Source organism: Lithobates pipiens, unplaced genomic scaffold, assembly GCF_037356315.1.
Source record: "Lithobates pipiens isolate NorthernLeopardFrog02 unplaced genomic scaffold, aLitPip1_a1.2 Scaffold_8, whole genome shotgun sequence".
Classification (NCBI taxonomy): domain Eukaryota; kingdom Metazoa; phylum Chordata; class Amphibia; order Anura; family Ranidae; genus Lithobates; species Lithobates pipiens.
In genome coordinates this window covers 595884094-595903023 of record NW_027507903.1, presented here as the reverse complement: position 1 = coordinate 595903023, position 18930 = coordinate 595884094, and the positions used below count along the sequence as shown (strand labels likewise).

At 43.2% G+C, this 18930-nt stretch overlaps 1 protein-coding gene and 1 long non-coding RNA gene across 2 annotated transcripts in view; one reads left to right on the top strand and one right to left on the bottom strand.

The window, feature by feature from the left end:
* LOC143962293 (complement C3-like) overlaps positions 1–18930 on the top strand; it is a 298490-nt gene that overhangs the window by 87435 nt on the left and 192125 nt on the right. Inside the window, 1 exon segment of the mRNA XM_077471596.1 lies at positions 8979–9128. Within this exon segment, the coding sequence (XP_077327722.1) occupies positions 8979–9128 (150 nt within the window).
* LOC143961251 (uncharacterized) overlaps positions 18904–18930 on the bottom strand; it is a 3061-nt gene continuing 3034 nt past the window's right edge. Inside the window, exon 2 of the long non-coding RNA XR_013270439.1 lies at positions 18904–18930. This exon is cut by the window's right edge and continues 752 nt beyond it. This is a non-coding gene — a long non-coding RNA (uncharacterized LOC143961251).

The following is an 18930-nucleotide window of genomic DNA, read 5'->3' as shown; positions in this document are numbered from 1 at the left end:
ACCGTCCGCTGGATTGATGAAAACAGACAGGCCCGAGACCTAAAGATGGCGGCCGCTCTCGGGTAGAAAGGGCGCCGTCACAGGCCTCTGTGTGGCCGAAGTGCACAGATAGGGTCCAGGTCACCCCCGCCGGTCGCCGCTATCACCGATGGCTGTCGAGGGGTGTCTGTTGCGTTGCAGGGCGCTCGGGATGGTACGGAGGTCCGGGGATAGTGTAGGCCCCAAGATGGCGCCGGCGGACCAGCGGACGAAGGTAGGCCGCGAGCCTGGACGGGGCCCGATCGGCCGAAAAAACCCCGCAAAAAAACCTCCCGGGATAGTGCGGGAGGCTCCGGCACCTAGCGGGGGGGTTTTAAGGCTTACCCCCCGCTCGGATCGTCCTGATGGCGGTGGATGAGGCGGCGGCTGTGTCGGAGCTCTGGCACAGCACGTCCGCTCCCATCGACTTCCGGTCACGACCCGACACTTTTTTTTTATAATTTACAATTCAGTAACAATTTGTAAATGTGCTTTGACAGTGCCAACTGTAGGTGAGGGTAATTATTCACTTGAAAGAACAAAGAGGAAAAAACTGTGCTACGGAATGAAAACAATACTGGTCGGAAGCTGCAATTCAGATGTACACCAAAAATACACAAATTAACAGAAAAGAAAAAAGAGAACTGCGCTAACCTCAGATTCCCAAAGTGAATGGGATATGTGTGTGCTAAACCCACAATATAAACCTTAGTATCTTAATGTCTCTAAGGCCACCTCAAAAAATAGTGCATACAATTATATATACGGTACAAATATGTAAAATTAATACAAAAATAAGACACAAGTGCGTGTCAATGATGTGAATCACCCAAACACAGCACAGATTGTATAGATCTCTGTGTATATACCCCTAAAAATAAAAATAAATTTTTTTCCTAAAACATACCCCAAAACTGAAAAAGTGCATGAAATAAATGACCAAGAAAAATATTTTAAAAAACTCTATGTAATGTCCATATGATTATATGACAAATTATTGCTGTAAAGTGTCCATATGGTAAATAAACACCAGTGAAGAAATCTTCATATGAATAGCTGAATTGGAAGTGCACAAATTAGTAATCTTCTCCAGGAGTATAATGTGCTTTTCCCATCACCAAATAAATGAATTGGCTCCTTACCAGATCCGAGCGACCCCCCGTTACAGAGGGTCACTACAGGCAAAAACAATCAAAGGATATCCGGGTAGCAATTCCCCCTCAGGCAATCCCAAATCTTTCACACAATGGGGCTATGGCTGTTGCTCCACATGTCACTCCCAACTCAACGTGGTATCACATAGGGAAAAACATAGGCTCCAGATAGTATAAAACCAATGATTTTAATTTGTAAGTAACGAACGTATACACTTACATAAGAAACTTCAAAAGCAGGCTCAAAACAGAAGCGTGCACCGGCCGGACACACACCAACGAAGAGACCAACCCGTCCTTCCTGGTCTAAAACGAACGAACACGACTGGGGTGACGTCGACGTAAATTATTACGAAACGCGTAGGGAGGTGCGAACGTGTCGACGTCACCCCAGTCGTGTTCGTTCGGATATCCTTTGATTGTTTTTGCCTGTGGTGACCCTCTGTAACGGGGGGTCGCTCAGATCTGGTAAGGAGCCAATTCATTTATTTGGTGATGGGAAAAGCACATTATACTCCTGGAGAAGATTACTAATTTGTGCACTTCCAATTCAGCTATTCATATGAAGATTTCTTCACTGGTGTTTATTTATCATATGGACACTTTACAGCAATAATTTGTCATATAATCATATGGACATTACATAGAGTTTTTTAAAATATTTTTCTTGGTAATTTATTTCATGCACTTTTTCAGTTTTGGGGTATGTTTTAGGAAAAAATTTATTTTTTATTTTTAGGGGTATATACACAGAGATCTATACAATCTGTGCTGTGTTTGGGTGATTCACATCATTGACACGCACTTGTGTCTTATTTTTGTATTAATTTTACATATTTGTATATATAATTGTATGCACTATCTTTTGAGGTGGCCTTAGAGACATTAAGATACTAAGGTTTATATTGTGGGTTTAGCACCCACACATATCCCATTCACTTTGGGAATCTGAGATTAGCGCAGTTCTCTTTTTTCTTTTCAATTATTCACTTGAGGAGACCCGTTCCAGTGGCAGCTATATAAGAGCGTACTTCCCTTCAATTTGTAAAGATTTCATCACAATTTGTGGTACATTACCAGGACAGAAAGTGAAAAAAATCAACTACATTTCTGCCTTGTCCCTGGGACAGGAGATGAAGGGAAAGTGTTGGCTGTACTTTCGCTGCCAGAACAGTTTCATTCTTTTTTTTGCACACGTTAAAAACATTTTAACACCCTGATTGTTTTTTTACACAATAATAGCACAACAGTTTATCAAATGCAAAGTTTTTGTAAAAAAAATACACTAAAGTTATTTTTTTAGGCACACAAAAACAATATATTACCAATTTTTGGGGTAAAATATAAAAGTTGAAGTTTCGTTGAGTATATAGACATCCAACATGTCGAGCCTTAAAATAGTGTGCGCCCAGGAAACTTTGGTACCTCAAATCTTTACCATAGGCGATGCTTTAAAGGCCCCCACAGGTCAGAGTCAACAATGAATAATGGCAATAGAATTATTTCTGTGACTCCAGTGGCAATACTATATGTATACTGTATGTATCAAGTGTTAGCATGTGGGAACAGCTTACTGTGAATTTTTCTGATCACTTTTGCCAAGTGTTAGCATAGTTGTGTTGCTTTCATGTGTGAGTTAGTACCCCATATAGCCGTATTTCCACAGGCCTCACTCCAGAAGGATAACATCCTTTCACTTACCAGTGACACTTGCCCTGGAATTGACTACATAGACATTTCGAGAGATACCACATTGAACATGGATTCTCTTCACCAGCTCTTTTACACCTTACATGATACACTCTTCTTCTTACTCTTAAGCCGCGTACACACGGGCGGACTGTCTGTCCAACTTAGTCTGCCGAAACACATTTCAGCGGACAGTCCACTCGTGTGTGGGCTTCAGCAGACTTTTTCAGTGTGCAGTCTGGCGGACTAACTATTTCGGAATTTCCGTAATATTGTCCGTCAGACTTTGGTTTCAGCGGACAATCCGCTCGTGAGTAGGCTAGTTGGACGGACTAAGTATGGCGCATGCTCAGAAAGGATTTACACGGCGGAAGGTTGCATTGCTGTGTATTGGATGTCCTATTTCTAGTCCCGTCGTACGTGCTGTACACGTCATCGTGCAAGCTTTCAACGGACTGTTTGTTCATCGTGTGTGGTCAAGTCCGTTCATTCGAAAGTAGGACGGACTGTCCGTCGGATTGTCTGACGGACTAAGTTGGCCATACAGTCTGCCCGTGTGTACGCGGCTTTACTCTCTTTAGGCATGGAGGAAAGCTGCTGTATACTCATATCTCCCAGCTGTCCCCAATTTTGAGGGACTGTCCCTGATTTGAAACAAAGTCCCTCTGTCCCTCTTTCCTTCTCATTTGTCCCTCATTTTGGTCTGATCTATATAGTTATATACAAAATGTACTATTTATCCTTCAAAGAGTATTTTCCAGTACTAAAACTTTCATCCAGTTTATACATTGTTTCAGTTGTACATTTCAAAAGCCATAATAAAGGAATAGTACTGGTAAAAAAGCACTTTTTGATTGAACACATTTTTTTGCTTTGCTGAGCCTTTAATGGGGTGTGGCAGGGTGTGTGCTATGCCTATATACTTTTGCTAATAGGTGTCCCTCTTTCCCATCTCAAAAAGTTGGAAAGTATGTATACTGTGGTTCAGGCCAGGCCCCCAGGAGGGTTCAGTTATGCACAGGGCCCTAATATAGGGACCCTGCCACTCAGAAGGGCAAACCATATAGCCACCAGTCCATCATTGCTTCTGAACCCCTCTCTCCAGTCCATCACTTCCTCCTCTCCAGAGCTGGCTGCTTCTTCTTCCCTTTACTTCTCACTGTTCTCTACCCAGAAGGTGAACATGAAAATTTATACTCCTTCCCCCATTCCCATTCACTGTAGGAGCACACTCTCACTCTTTTCACTAGTAAATCAGACCAGTCATTTTTACTACATCAGAACTTTCTTTACCTGAATCTTCTTTAGTTGTTACAACAGCAAGGCAACATATCAATAATCATGGCAGTACACATTCTTCCTTTTTATACATGCTATACTGCTACTGGTACTGGTACTTGGGTTGTGCTGTAGTGCTCATACGTTTAGGTTGTGTTGGTGTCAGGAACCATGAATCAGACTGAGACAGAAATGCAGTAAAAATCACACCTTTTAATGTAATGGTAAAAAAATTGTACAGGTCAGTAAACGTAACCAAAACATAAGTCAGGGATCGGAAGCAAAAGCGGGTAATCAAACAAACCAGTGATCAGGAAACCAGAGATCAGCATAGTCGGAGGCAGAAGAACAGGATCAGAAACCAGAAGGGACATCAGCCGGGCACAGTTTTTAACAGGAATACAGCAGAGAAACTCCAGATATGTTGACCAGACGAAGGTAGCAAAGGAATGAGCAAGGCAGTTTAAATAGCCAGAAGGGGCTGACTGTAGGCAGGACTGACAAGCAGATAATGATTACCAGGTGAGCCACTGAGGAATCAATGAGTGCTGGCAATTATCCGACAGCTGAACAGTGTGAGCACAGAGAAGGAAGTTGCTAAGCCCAGCCCTGAGAGTAGTGGTGTGGCTTCAAGTTCCGTTTCAGGGTCCTGCTATGGGGTAACCCCATTCTCTTTGCAACATCTACATCCCCATGTGTATGGCCTCTGTCCAATCCCCATGACTAACAACAGCAACCCAGGCTCTACCTCCAACCACTTATATACAGTATATCCCTTCTACAGGAAGCACCACGGACCAAAAAGTGCAGACACGCCACAGTATGTTAACCCATGAACTACCAGACATTAAACCAAAGTGCATATACAAATAACATTTTAGGTACCTGCCTACACATATGTATTGCAATTGATGTTTTCATGTGTAGGTGCCCCCGACAACATGAGTTTACTTTTATAAGTGTGTGTATGTCGGTATGGGGGCTCTTTTTTATTTTTTTCACAGTTTTTTTCAACTGTTAAAGTTGAAGCAAGGCGTAAATGAGCCCTTAAGCCCCTTACACACAAACGGATTTTCCAACGGGAAATGTTGGAAGTCAGGCTGTTGGCGGAAAATCCGACCGCATGTATGCTCCATCGGATAATTGTTGCCGGACTTTCCGCCAACAAATGTTGGCTAGCATGTCTTCAAATTTTCCCCCAACAAATGTGTGTTCTCAGATTTTCCGATCGTATGTACACAAGTCTATTGGACAAAAACCCAAAGTACAAACACGCATGCTCAGAAGCAGTGGTCTTGTAAACTAGCATTTGTAATGGAGAATTAACATCCATAATGTGGCAAATTATGAAATCTCCAAATGCAGTGCACAATTCCCTTCTTTAAAGGGATAATAGTGAAGCTGCTTTGCTGCTGACAGTGGCGTATCTAGGGTATGGCGCTATGGCAATTACCATGGGCGCCATATGAAGGGGACACTGGTCAGCAAGGCACTTACCGGGGTCTGAGGATCTCTTCTTCCCTCCAGGCTCCCGAGCATAGGCAGGATCTCCTTTTCAGCACCTTTGCTAATCGACAATAGCAGTGCTGCGAGTGGACCTATTTCTCATTTGGCTGTGTTACTCCAGTGAGTGCAATCACTGGTCGTGGAGTGAGCAGGCAAGTGACTGCATTTTCCGATGCTACCTCTATAGTTCTGGCTACAAAAGCCCTGACAGCTGAATAACACTCCACCGCCTGCTGTCAGGGATGCTATAGCCAGGACTATAGCGGTGGCATCGGGGCTGGTGTATTTCTCGACGGGACACCTGGACTGTGGAATGGACTCAGTCAGGAGATGTTTCTGGCAGGCCTTCTGGCTCGGGGTCCTATCAATGCAAAAGCAGAGCCCAGCCACATGTCCAGCAGGAGGGACAGGTGTAATGCCAGTGCCTTATGCTGACACTGATCCTCTTGATGAAACTGCAGGCGTTTTTTTCATGCATCCCCCTCTCCCTGCAGGCCATGATTCCTGTGTAGTCTAAATCATATTTTTTTGGGCCCCATGAGATCGGTCACAGGGGCCCAGGAGGCTGTAGAATGGAGGGATTATTTTTTCTAATTTGGCTTGCTGGAATCAACTCCTCCCCGTTTGTATGCAGTTAATGCCAATAAAGTTCCAGCCGGGCGGAGAGAAATCAAAATACCACTTCACTGCCTGAATCCTCCAGCAAATACATTTGAGAAGACGGCGAGCTCGGACTGAAGGGAAATCAGCAGTAGTGGCTGTCATTATCATCATCAGTGCAGTGCATGTGTGAACACACAAAAAGTAACAGCGCAGCAGCACACTGTTTCTACTGAGTGAGGGAACTGAAGTGGGAACTGAAGCCCCCTTCACCCATGCCATGGCTTGTTGCCCATGACTGAATTATACACAGCTAAATGTGATCATCTTCATTAATCATGTTGATCACATTTGGCTGCTATATATTTCAATTATTATTATTATCATGATAGTCGCACAATACGGGTGCTTTAAGCCACATGGCCTGTACTGTGTGTGTAATTCTCATGGTAATGATGATGGGACAGTGAAATGCACCCTTGGCACTCATTTAGGGCTCATTCACACAAAGCACAGACATCCATCTCCCGTGCACAGACTTTTACCAGTGCAGTGTTGTGTGCATCCTCATGTCAGTGTCCCATTAATTTATTTTGGGACACGTGGCTGCATGGACACAGAGACTGTGTCCCAATATGTCTTGAGGGTGCATGTCCTAATAGAAATGGAACATCGGCATGAGGATGTACACAACACTGTGCCTGTAAAAGTCTCTGCATGAGACATGGGTGCCTATGCCCTGTGTGTTTGGGAGGGTGGTAAAAACGTCATGTGTGTCTTTTTACTATCCCCAACCACTTCCCCTTATTTTGCAAATCAGCCGAGGCTGGATAATATATGCTGTGGTCCTGAAGCGTTTTGCACAGCAAAAATTATCTCTACTACTCTCCCTCCATTTTCCCAGGCTCTCTTATTCCATCTGGTCGGATTGGCAGTGCACAAAGAAGGATGAACATCAGTTTCTCCCTCTCCTCTGTGACAACTGAGGCCATAAGTTATGAAGATTTCATTACTTCCAGTATCAGTTCTGCATTTACCTGCCTGATACCAGCTTTCTCCATAGGATATGTCACTACCCAAGGTATCACAAGGGATGATAAATTTCACTTAAAGACAACTGAATTATTTTTTGAGGCTGGGCAGGGTCAGGGATGGGCCCAGGGGTGGGGTCATGGGCCCCATCATGTAGGCTGTAGGGGGTCCCATGATATCTAACAGTGGCCCTGGTCTCTGGTAAGAAGGGAGTGGGGGCACAGACTCTGGCAGTGGCTGTGTATGTACAGCACTGCAGCAGGCAGGGAGAGAGAGTGTCCTCTTGTATATTAGTGCAGTCACCATTCTCAGTCACACTGTGTGGGGGGCACTGGGGAGTAGCAGAGAAATAAGAGCACAGCCTACTATGCTGGAGTTTGTAGTCCCATGGAGGTCGGGAAATGCTCACACATACTGGGGAGGGGGGCTGGTCATATAAAGTAAAAGGCTCTATGCTGTTAGAGGGCTGCCATGGTTGTCCTGACCCCTGTCTAGAAATACTTATTGTTTGGCTGTCTTTTCTGTTAAGGTTATCTGAAAGACGGGCTTTCAATTTTTTGACAGGGGCACAGTTTCGGTGCTTGCCATAGGTGCCATTTTCACTAGATACCCCTCTGGCTGGTGATACTGATGGAGTTATTACAAACAAATTGTCAAAGGCTTTTTTTTTCTAGTGATCTCAAGAATAATATTATTATGTTTTTTTTTTTTTTATTTGTGCAAGTTACCAGAACACCATTATCCCGCAGTTTTTAAGAACAAAGATACAACTATGTTGGTGTCCCTTGTCAATTTTGCATTGTATTTTTTTTTAAATGTAACTGCCTACTTCATAACTGTCATTTGAAGTAAAACACATAGCCAAGTATTATTCTACACAATATTTTTATTGTGCATTAAAAATAAAAAATAAACAAAAATTAGACATGCTATCTGCCAATAGAACTTAACCAAAAAGTGCCTTCTATGCATCCAAAAATATAGAAAATATACCAAATCAAATCATTATTCAACCAAAAAAATAATGTCAAAGCAATAACTCCAAGGCCAATAATAAATAACACGTTATCTCCTCCGATTCCGCAACATGTCTGGTTGACAAACAGCCGTTCAGGAACGAACTGAAAGGCATGACCTGAAAAGCACTAAATTAAAAACATGAAAAGAAAAGCGCGAATCAACACTCACCAAACTTCTACTAACACGAAATTAGCAGAAGGAGCCCAAAGAGTGGCGCTAAAGAGCTGAAAAACCACATAGTACGTCTAGTACGTTCGTAATTGTTGGCCAACATTTGTGTGACCATGTGTATGCAAGACAAGTTTGAGCCAACACACTTTGGACAAAATTCCATGGTTTTGTTGTCAGAAAGTCTGATCATGTGTACGAGGCATTAGCGTTATCCTGAATATGTAGTAAGAGGGCCACAGTTAAAAACCTGCAAAACTCAAGGTGCATGATCTACTTTGCCATGTTTGGAACATGTTGAGCAGGCCATTGAAATGAATGGACTGCTCTATGCTTGTAGCGTGGTATAGTGTGAATGGGACCTCAGTTTATAAAGTGTGTGGTCAGTTTATTACGATATGCTGTATAATAACAAGAATGGCACCAAAGTCTGCCAAAATAAACTTGGTTACATCTCTCAAGTAAATTTATTTTTATTTTTTTCTCCTTTTCTATCCTGGAATCCAACACTAGCTGGAGGTGGACAGCGACAAGAAGATCGCAGCACCGTCAGATCGTGTAACCTTGACGCTGAAAGCAGATCCCGATTCTCACGTTGGATTAGTGGCAGTAGATAAAGCGGTCTTTGTATTAAACAAGAAATATAAGATAACCCAGAGTAAGGTAAGAACTGTAGCGTGTAGCATTGTTCAATGCATAAGTATTCCAAGGAATTTTAATTTTCTTTATCTATTGTTATTAAATAGAACATATAGTGATTTTGTATAAACTTGTTTATTTATTATAATCAGAATCATAAAAAATAAAAAAAATACTGTATAAATGTGTAATAAATTGGAATTATGTACAGTGCCTTGAAAAAGTATTAATACCCCTTGATATTTTCCACATTTTTTCATGTTACAACCAAAAATGTAATTGTATTTTATTGGGATTTTATGTGATAGACCAACACAAAGTAGCACATGTGAAAAGCGTGGCGTGCTTTTGTATTCAGCTCCCTTTACTCTGATATCCCTAACTAAAATCTAGGGAAACCAATTGCATTGAGAAGTCGCCTAATTAATAAATAGAGTCCAACTGTGTGTAATTTAATCTCAGTATAAATGCAGCTGTTCTGTAAGCCCTCAGAGGTTTGTTAGAGAACCTTAGTGAACAAAAAGCATCATAAAGGCCAAGGAACACACCATAAAGTTCAGGGATTAAGTTGTGGAGATGTTTAAAGAAGGGTTAGGTTATAAATAAATATCCCAAGCAGTGGCGGCTGGTGATCTATTTTTGGGGGGGGGGGCGCAAACAAAACCGCAACCAAGCCCCCCCCCCCCCCCCCGCTGTCGCTCGCCCGCAATAGGGCCTACAGATAGACAGATAGACATTGGGTGGGATAGACAGCCAGACAAACAGATATTGGGTGGGAGAGATAGATATAGATAGATGGATGGTGGGACAGATAGATAGATAGATAGATAGATAGATAGATAGATAGATAGATAGATAGATAGATAGATAGATAGATAGATAGATAGATAGATAGTGGAATAGATGGATGGTGGGATAGCAAGATGGATGGATGGTGGGATAGCAAGATGGATGGATGGTGGGATAGACAGACAGAGGGATAGATGGATGGTGGGATAGACAGACAGAGAGATGGATGGATGGATGGATGGATGGATGGATGGTGGGATAGACAGACAGACAGTCGGATAGATAGATGGATGGATGGATGGTGGGATAGATAGACAGGCAGTGGGATAGACAGACAGACAGTGGGATAGATGGATGGATGGTGGGATAGACAGACAGACAGTGGATAGATGGATGGATGGTGGGATAGACAGACAGTCGGATAGCTAGTTGGATGGTGGGATAGACAGACAGAGGGATAGATGGATGGATGGATGGATGGATGGATGGATGGATGGTGGGACAGACAGACAGAGGTATAGATGGATGGAGGGATAGACAGACAGACAGTGGGATAGACAGACAGAGGGATAGATGGATGGATGTATGGATGGTGGGATAGACAGACAGTGAGATGGATGGATGGTGGGATAGACAGACAGACAGTGGGATGGATGGATGGTGGGATAGACAGACAGTGGGATGGATGGATGGATGGGATAGACTGACAGACAGTGGGATAGATAGATGGATGGATGGATGGTGGGATAGACAGACAGACAGTGAGATGGATGGATGGTGGGATAGACAGACAGTGGGATGGATGGATGGTGGGACGGACAGACAGACAGTGGGATGGATGGATGGTGGGACAGACAGACAGTGGGATGGATGGATGGTGGGACAGACAGACAGTGGGATGGATGGATGGTGGGACAGACAGACAGTGGGATGGATGGATGGTGGGATAGACAGACAGACAGTGGGATGGATGGATGGTGGGACAGACAGACAGTGGGATGGATGGATGGTGGGATAGACAGACAGACAGTGGGATAGATGGATGGATGGATGGGATAGACTGACAGACAGTGGGATAGATGGATGGATGGTGGGATAGACAGACAGACAGTGGGATGGATGGTGGGACAGACAGACAGTGGGATGGATGGATGGTGGGATAGATGGATGGATGGTGGGATAGACAGACAGACAGTGGGATGGATGGATGGTGGGACAGACAGACAGTGGGATGGATAGATGGTGGGATAGACAGACAGACAGTGGGATAGATGGATGGATGGTGGGATAGACAGACAGACAGTGGGATGGATAGATAGATAGATAGATAGATAGATAGATAGATAGATAGATAGATAGATAGATAGATGGATAGAACAGGACAGATGAGAGAGGGATTTAGTGGTGAACAGGAGAAGCATTGCTCTGATCAGCACTCCCCCACCCCCCTCTCCTCTCCTACCAGGCACATGTCTCACTCTGTGAAGCAGGACACCCGTTCATTACATTTTTTCAGTGCTGATGAGATCGTAGCTGTTATCTGATAAAAATGTAACAACTATTAATGTAATTACTAGGCTCTGCTCAGTAAAGCCTATACACTCCACTCTGTCAGTTAGGAATAATCTTACCAACGCATCTTACCAATGCAGCGGTGGCCAGTCCATTACTTCCTTGTTTTCATGTGCTAATTGGAGAGGGGAGGGGCCTCCCCTCTCCATTGAACACACCAGGATTAGTCCTCACGGCGGCCATGTTTTTGTAGCCCGCCGGAAGTAACTTTGTTCTCACACAGAGAACAAAGCACTCAGCCGAGCGGATGCTTTCTGGCGCGATCAATTGCGCCACAAAGCATCTCCAAACCCCGCCAATGAAGCGCTACGTCTGCAATCTCGTGATTGCATTGACGTGGCACTTAAAGAGTGCATTGTGTCCGGCGCCCGGACACAGTGCACTTAGGTAAAGGACATTTCTTTTTTTTTATTATTATTATTTTCTTAAAGGGGCCATTTCAAAAAAAATTTTTTTTTTTTTTTTTTTTTTATAATTTTTTTTTCTGACTACAGCGGGGGGGGGGGGGGGGGGGCGGCGCCCGGGCGCCCCCTATGGACGGTCCGCCACTGATCCCAAGCTTTGAACATCTCACGGATAGCTGTTCAAACCATCACCTGAAAATGGAAAGAGTATGGCACAACTGCAAACCTATCAAGACATGGCCGTCCACCTAAACTGACAGGCTGGAAAAGGAGAGCATTAATGAGAGAAGCAGTCAAGAGGGCCATGGTATCTCTGGAGGAGCTGCAAGGATCCAAAGATCAGGTGGAAGAATCTGTCCACAGAACAACTATTAGGCCGCGTACACACGCGCGGACTGTTCGCCCAACCTTGTCCGCTGAACAGTGTTTGGGCGGACAGTCCGCTCGTGTGTGGGGCTTCAGCGGACAGTTTCAGCGGACAGTTGGCCGAACAAGGTCTTACGGAAATTCCGAAAAACTGTCCGCTGAAACAAGGTTTCAGCGGACTGTTCGCTCGTGTGTAGGCTTGTTCGGCCAACTAAGTTCCGCGCATACTCAGAAAGAATTTACAGGGCGGAAGCGCTCGGTCTTGTAAAACTAGTGTTCGGATTGAAGCTAGCATATTCGTCATGCTGCTAATTTTGTGGTTTTTTTTAATATAGCCCGTTCTTTTCTTCTTCGTAATGCAAGAAAAGTGAAGTAGCTTTGCTGCTTATATTCACACAGAGTTATACTACATGTTTTTATTCATCCTCATCCTATGATTAATCTTCCAATTATATCAAAAATATATTCCCAATTTATATAAAAAGAAAAAAAATATATATTATATATATATATATATATATATATATATATATATATATATATATATATATATATATATATATATATATATATATATATATATATTTATTTATTTTTATATATATATATTTATTTTTATATATATTTATTTTTATATATATATATTTATTTATTTCAGGAAAAAAAAAAATCTATTACTATATATTTTTTGGAACTACTATTTTTTATTTTTTATTTTTTTTTTTGGGTGGGGGGTTTGAAACAAGATGGACTTTCATTTTTTTGGGACAAGCAGGACTATGCAAGTAGAGATAGATAGATAGATAGATAGATAGATAGATAGATAGATAGATAGATAGATAGATAGATAGATAGATAGATAGATACCCAAACCATCATTTTAGCCTACACATGATTGCATGTTCAAAATCAGCAGAGCTTCCCCTCATTTCAAATGTTAAGCCTCAAATTTACAGCGACTGCACTTCCAAGTGCACTTGCAGTGCTTTAAAAATTGCACTTGAAGTTAGCATATTTACATGAACGTGTGTTTTGTAAATAACCCCCAGAGTTTTTTGACATGTATCTGCCTACTCACAAATAAACTTTGTTTTTTTTAACCCAAAATTATACAAAAATATTGATAAAAAAAAAAAAAAAAGAAAACATACAATTTTTTTTTTAAATCAAAAAATTTTATTTTTCCTCATAACCAAAATAAATTAAGAGGGAGGCAACACTGGAGACAATTTTGACGTTTGTGAAGCCTTTTGTCCCCCAGGCACACATCAAGTGAGTGGACACCAAAATTCCGAACCTGCGTAGCATGTACATAGGGAGCACAACCAGGTCCTAGAATCCCAAAGACCAGGAACAGCAGCAGATGAGATCTATGTCCCCAGACTGTGGTACTACAACAGCCTGCGTCTTCTTTCAGAGCAGACTGAAGCCAGGCAGTCACTTGTGACTCTTCCGTCTAGCCTTCCCTCCACGCTTCGCTGGAGGCTGTGCCTCTGGTGGTGGAGTTGTGGTAGGAGGAGGAGGAGGAGGAGGAGGAGGAGGAGCATTAGGGTCTGTTTTGTAGAGCTTCGTGGTGGGTGTGAGCTCACCCTTCAGACCCAGCTGTATGGCATCAAAGAAGATTGCCTCACACATGTCTCTTTGGGGTTTGTCCATTTCCTGGAGCTTGCTAGCCAGATAAGTGGCATAGGCCTCCTGCGGATTGGGGGGTTTGGTCAAAATCTGGGTGGCTTGCCGTATCAGCACCAAGGACTCCTCCTCTGTACGGCCCATCCTCCTGGGCCTTTTGCTGGCTAAGCGGAGGGGAGGGACCTGGCTCTCAGTCCTACTCCTGCTGGGCCCAGCTAGCTCCTGCGTGTGGCTGGTCCCGGCCTCCTCCTCCATACCACTGGTCCCGGCCTCCTCCTGGGTGAGCTCATCCTGTGTAAAAAAACAAAGCAATCAATAACTAAAATATGTCTATATTTAGAAATCATCAATCACTAACAATTTTACAGTTCTCACTTGCAAATACATTTGTCTTGAAATACAAAAGGCTATCATTTTGACACCATCATTTTTCCATCAGTTCATTAAGATTTGAGCCACATTTGTGTAAACTACTGTATCCTTCTATCTAATTTAATTTGTGATGAAATCCTAGATTTGGAAGCAATTCAAACATTGAACTTGACATCATTAATATTTGAGCAATCCAAACGTTAGAAACTAAAATATACCTGGCTCCAGCTGGGCGCATCAACCTCGTCCAGCAAGGAAGGGTCTGGATCTTCCAGGGATGGCTCACCTGAGGCGGAGGGAAGGGTGGAGGGACGGGTAGACGGAAGAGTCGAAAGTGACGGCCTGGCTTCTGACGTGTCATCCAGAAAACGCAGCCTGTCATAATACCACAGCCTAGGTACATAGACCTGACCTGCTGCTGATCCTGATGTTTGGGACTCTAGGATCTTTCGTTGCTCCCGCCTATACGCGCTACGCAGGTTCTGAATTTTGTTGCTCACAAAGGTAGTGTCTGCCTGGGGGAGTCGGGTTTTCACAAACGCCAAAACTGTCTCCAGTGTCTTCTTCCGGGCAGAACGGATTGGGTATTGGGGGTGTTTTGTATCCCACAGATTGCTGTGGGACTCCACTAGATCTATAAAGGTGGAGAGGAAGGCCTCCTCTTTAAAGGGGTCTGCACTATACTTTTGCATTTTCTGGGGAAAAAAAAAAAAAAATAGTCAGACCAAATGCACACTATATTGTGACAATGTAGGCGAGACACACACTACTACACACGCTACCCCCCCCACACACCCCCACACACACTACCCCTCCCACACACACACACACCCCCACACACACTACCCCTCCCACACACACACACACCCACACACACTACCCCTCCCACACACACACACCCCCACACACACTACCCCTCCCACACACACACACCCCCACACACACTACCCCTCCCACACACACACACCCCCACACACACTACCCCTCCCACACACACACACCCCCACACACACTACCCCTCCCACACACACACACCCCCACACACTACCCCTCCCACACACACACACCCCCACACACACACACACACACACACACCCCCACACCCACACACACACACACTCTACACACACTACTGCCCCCCCACACAAACACCCCCCCCCACACAAACACCCCCACACCCCCACACCCCCCCCACACACACACACACACACACACTAGCCCCACCCCCTAAACACCCACCCCCACACTACCACACAAAACACCAAGCCCACTCAACCACCAACCCACATAGAAATCAATTAAACATCAATAAGAATAAAATTCAATATGAATATCCCTAACGCAGGCTTTAAATTAACCGAAAATAATGACAAATGACAACTATCTTACCGTCGCGTGTAGCACTCGCTGCTCCCGTTCGGACAAGCGTACGGCCTCGTGGTACCGCTTTATACGCGGCGCATGCGCTCTGGCTCCGCCTGCGTCGCCCGCCCCTGACGTTCCTTGCGACCGTGTTTCCCCGCCCCTTTTACCCTCCTTCCGCTGTGGGTGTATGAGAGTGGAAAATGGCGGATGCAAGCTCAATTAGCAGCGTGAGCAGCGCGGAGGAAAGCCGTGGGCCCCAAGCAAGGAGGAGATATAAGGCCACCAATATGGCGTTCGAAGAGATGGTGGAGATGGTAGCTATCCTTCAAAGGGAGGATTATGATGGGGAACATGGTCCTTACCCAAAACCCAACATAAGAAAAAGCGCCATCTTGGACGAGGTGGTCACCACCTTGGAGTCAAAATTCGGGGTACGGAGAGGAAAGGACCAGCTGCGGAAAAGATGGTCGGACATCAAGTCCAGGGAGCCGGACCAATATGACCGCATCAAAAAGGTCCTGAAAAAAAGTGAGTAAACTCCGCGTTTTTCGTGACTGTCGGACATAATCGTTTGATTTGATCGTAATCGTTCGTGTAGATAGTATGTAAAACTGACGAATTTGATCGTAATCGTACGTATAGATAGTGTATGTAAACTGGAGGATTTGATCGTAATCGTACGTATAGATAGTGTATGTAAAACTGGCGGATTTGATCGTAATCGTACGTATAGATAGTGTATGTAAAACTGGCGGATTTGATCGTAATCGTACGTATAGATAGTGTATGTAAAACTGGCGGATTTGATCGTAATCGTACGTATAGATAGTGTATGTAAAACTGGCGGATTTGATCGTAATCGTTCATGTAGATAGTGACTGAACCTCTGGCGGATCGTAATCGTTCGTGTAGGTTTTTTATGAAAATATGGCGCATATGGTTGTTCGTATATGTGGGCGTAAATAGCATGAATTTGTGTATGGTGTAAATTTATCTGGTGTTGGATTCGATTTTAATTAGTTATTTTTTTTTTTTTTTTTTTTGTATTGTTCATGATAAACTGAATTGTCACGCTCAGTTTATAAGATATAAATTTTTAATAAAGTTTCATAAATTTATTCAGTGCAATGTAGACTCAATTAAAAAAATGAGATAGATAGATAGATAGATAAAATGCTGGTTCAACATCTGGACTAGGAAACTTTTATAAGTGTAGTTTGGGCCTTCATAGAACATTTTTGACATAATCACACACAGGTACTCCAGGCGTTGATTCGAGTGTGTCCGTCTGTGAAACTTGGACAAAAGATATACAGTATCACAGTTTGGTTAAAGGCTAGGTTCACATTGCTGCAATGTACGAGATCAAATGTGATTTGCACCGCACTGCAGTGCAAATCACATGTGATCTCTGTGTGATGCGATTTCAGCCATGCATATAGTATGGCTGAATTTACATCGCATCCGGACCAAACTTGTACATGGCCCTTTTTTGAGTCCACAGCCAAATCGGATCACATGGATGTTCACACCATGTGGTCCGATTCCTGTCCGAGTTTAAAGATTGCACTGTGATATGAGAACTAATTTGGAGGTGTCAATAAAACTTTACACTGATACTCCCAGCAGGTCACATAGGGCAGTGCGAACTCCGCATGCGATGCGTGAAACCACAGTAGATTTGCAGCGTTCACACATCGCAGCAGTCTGAACACAACCTTAACTGTAAAAAAGTAATTTTAAGGATGTATTAAACTAGGATCTTGTAATAAGCAACTAATAATTTTACACCACTTCAAACCAATGTTTCATATTCAAATTTCTGAACTCAAATATCACTATGCTTAAAAGTATTTTTTTTTTTTTTTTTTCATTCTCATAGGGAAACAAAGACTCAGACAAGAGGCGGAGCAGCCCAGGACCCCCCGACCTCGCCAGCCTGATTGGGCAATTAGCCCCAGCCCCAGCCCCAACCCCAGCCCTGCATCGGTATTGGAGCTGCCCAGTCCTGTGTCTGCGAGGGAGCTACGGAGCTCGGTATCCTCCGCTGGACCAAGCTCCGTAGCTCCACTGGATGAGCCGAGCCCAGGGCTAGATGTGGAGGAGAGTGAAAGTGAGTGTCTGACAACCCAGCTTAAGCTAAACAATTAATGGCTGTATATGTTAACCATTTTTTTTTTTCTACACATGTTTTTAGGTGATGATCTGGTTGTGGTAGCCGAGCCATTTACATCGGACAGTGCCCACAGGCTGATAGGGCAGATTATGGCCTGGAATGCCAGGATCGACATCATGGAGAGCAACATCCAGGCCATGCAACAAGAGCTGGTCCCTATGAGGCAGGAAATGAAGGACATGATCGATGTTTTAGGGAGAATATAAGCCCCTTTTCCCCTAAACCACAATCGATCATGTCCTTCATTTCCTTGCCCAAAAGTTTTTAAGGTTGTTACAAGATTTTTATAGGCCAAATTTTGAAGATGCACACGGTGTGTCAACATGTGCTATGTGCCATCAGAGGATCGCAATGGACGCATTTGGTGTTTGCAAACCCTTCCTCCTTCTAGTATGAGAGAGGAAGGGATTGCACACACCAAACACGTCCATTGATCACTCATGATGGTACATAGCACATGTTGACATTACCAATTTTTGGTGTGCATCTTCAAAATTTGGCTTTACCCCTTGTTTGGTGTAAATAGTTCAAAATCTGATTTTATTATTTTAAATTTTTGTGATAATTGTATTTTTGATATATTTATATATTTTTATGTTTACCAAAAAAAAAAAAAAATAATAATTTTTAAAAACAAAAAAAAAATAAAAAACAAATATTTTTAAAAAACCAATTTCACAAAAAAAAAAAAAAAACACAAAAAAAAAAAAAAAAAGATCTAAATAAGAGGCACTGGTTTTAATGTGCACTATTAAAAAATCAAAAAAAAAAAAAAAAATGTGTGTGTCTACTTCTTTCAATACTCAATACCAGTTTGTAAAGTCATTTTGTGTTTTCTGTCACAAAGGGCCTTATTTCCTATTGTCAAAAACCACTTTGCTATACAAATGCACTAGGACAAGAATATGCAATTAGTGGAAATCCAGCTGTTGCAGAACTACAAGTCCCATGAAGCATAGCAAGACTGGCAGCCACAAGCATGAGACCCAGAGGCATGATTGACTTGTAGTTTTGCACCAGCCGGAGGTTGGCCAATTGCATATCCCTGAATTAGGACAATGTAGGATACAAGCAACGTGAAAAGCAAACAAGAACCAAACTTAAAAATTTGAACAGACAAGACATATTTCAAGAAAAAGATTTTTTTTATTGG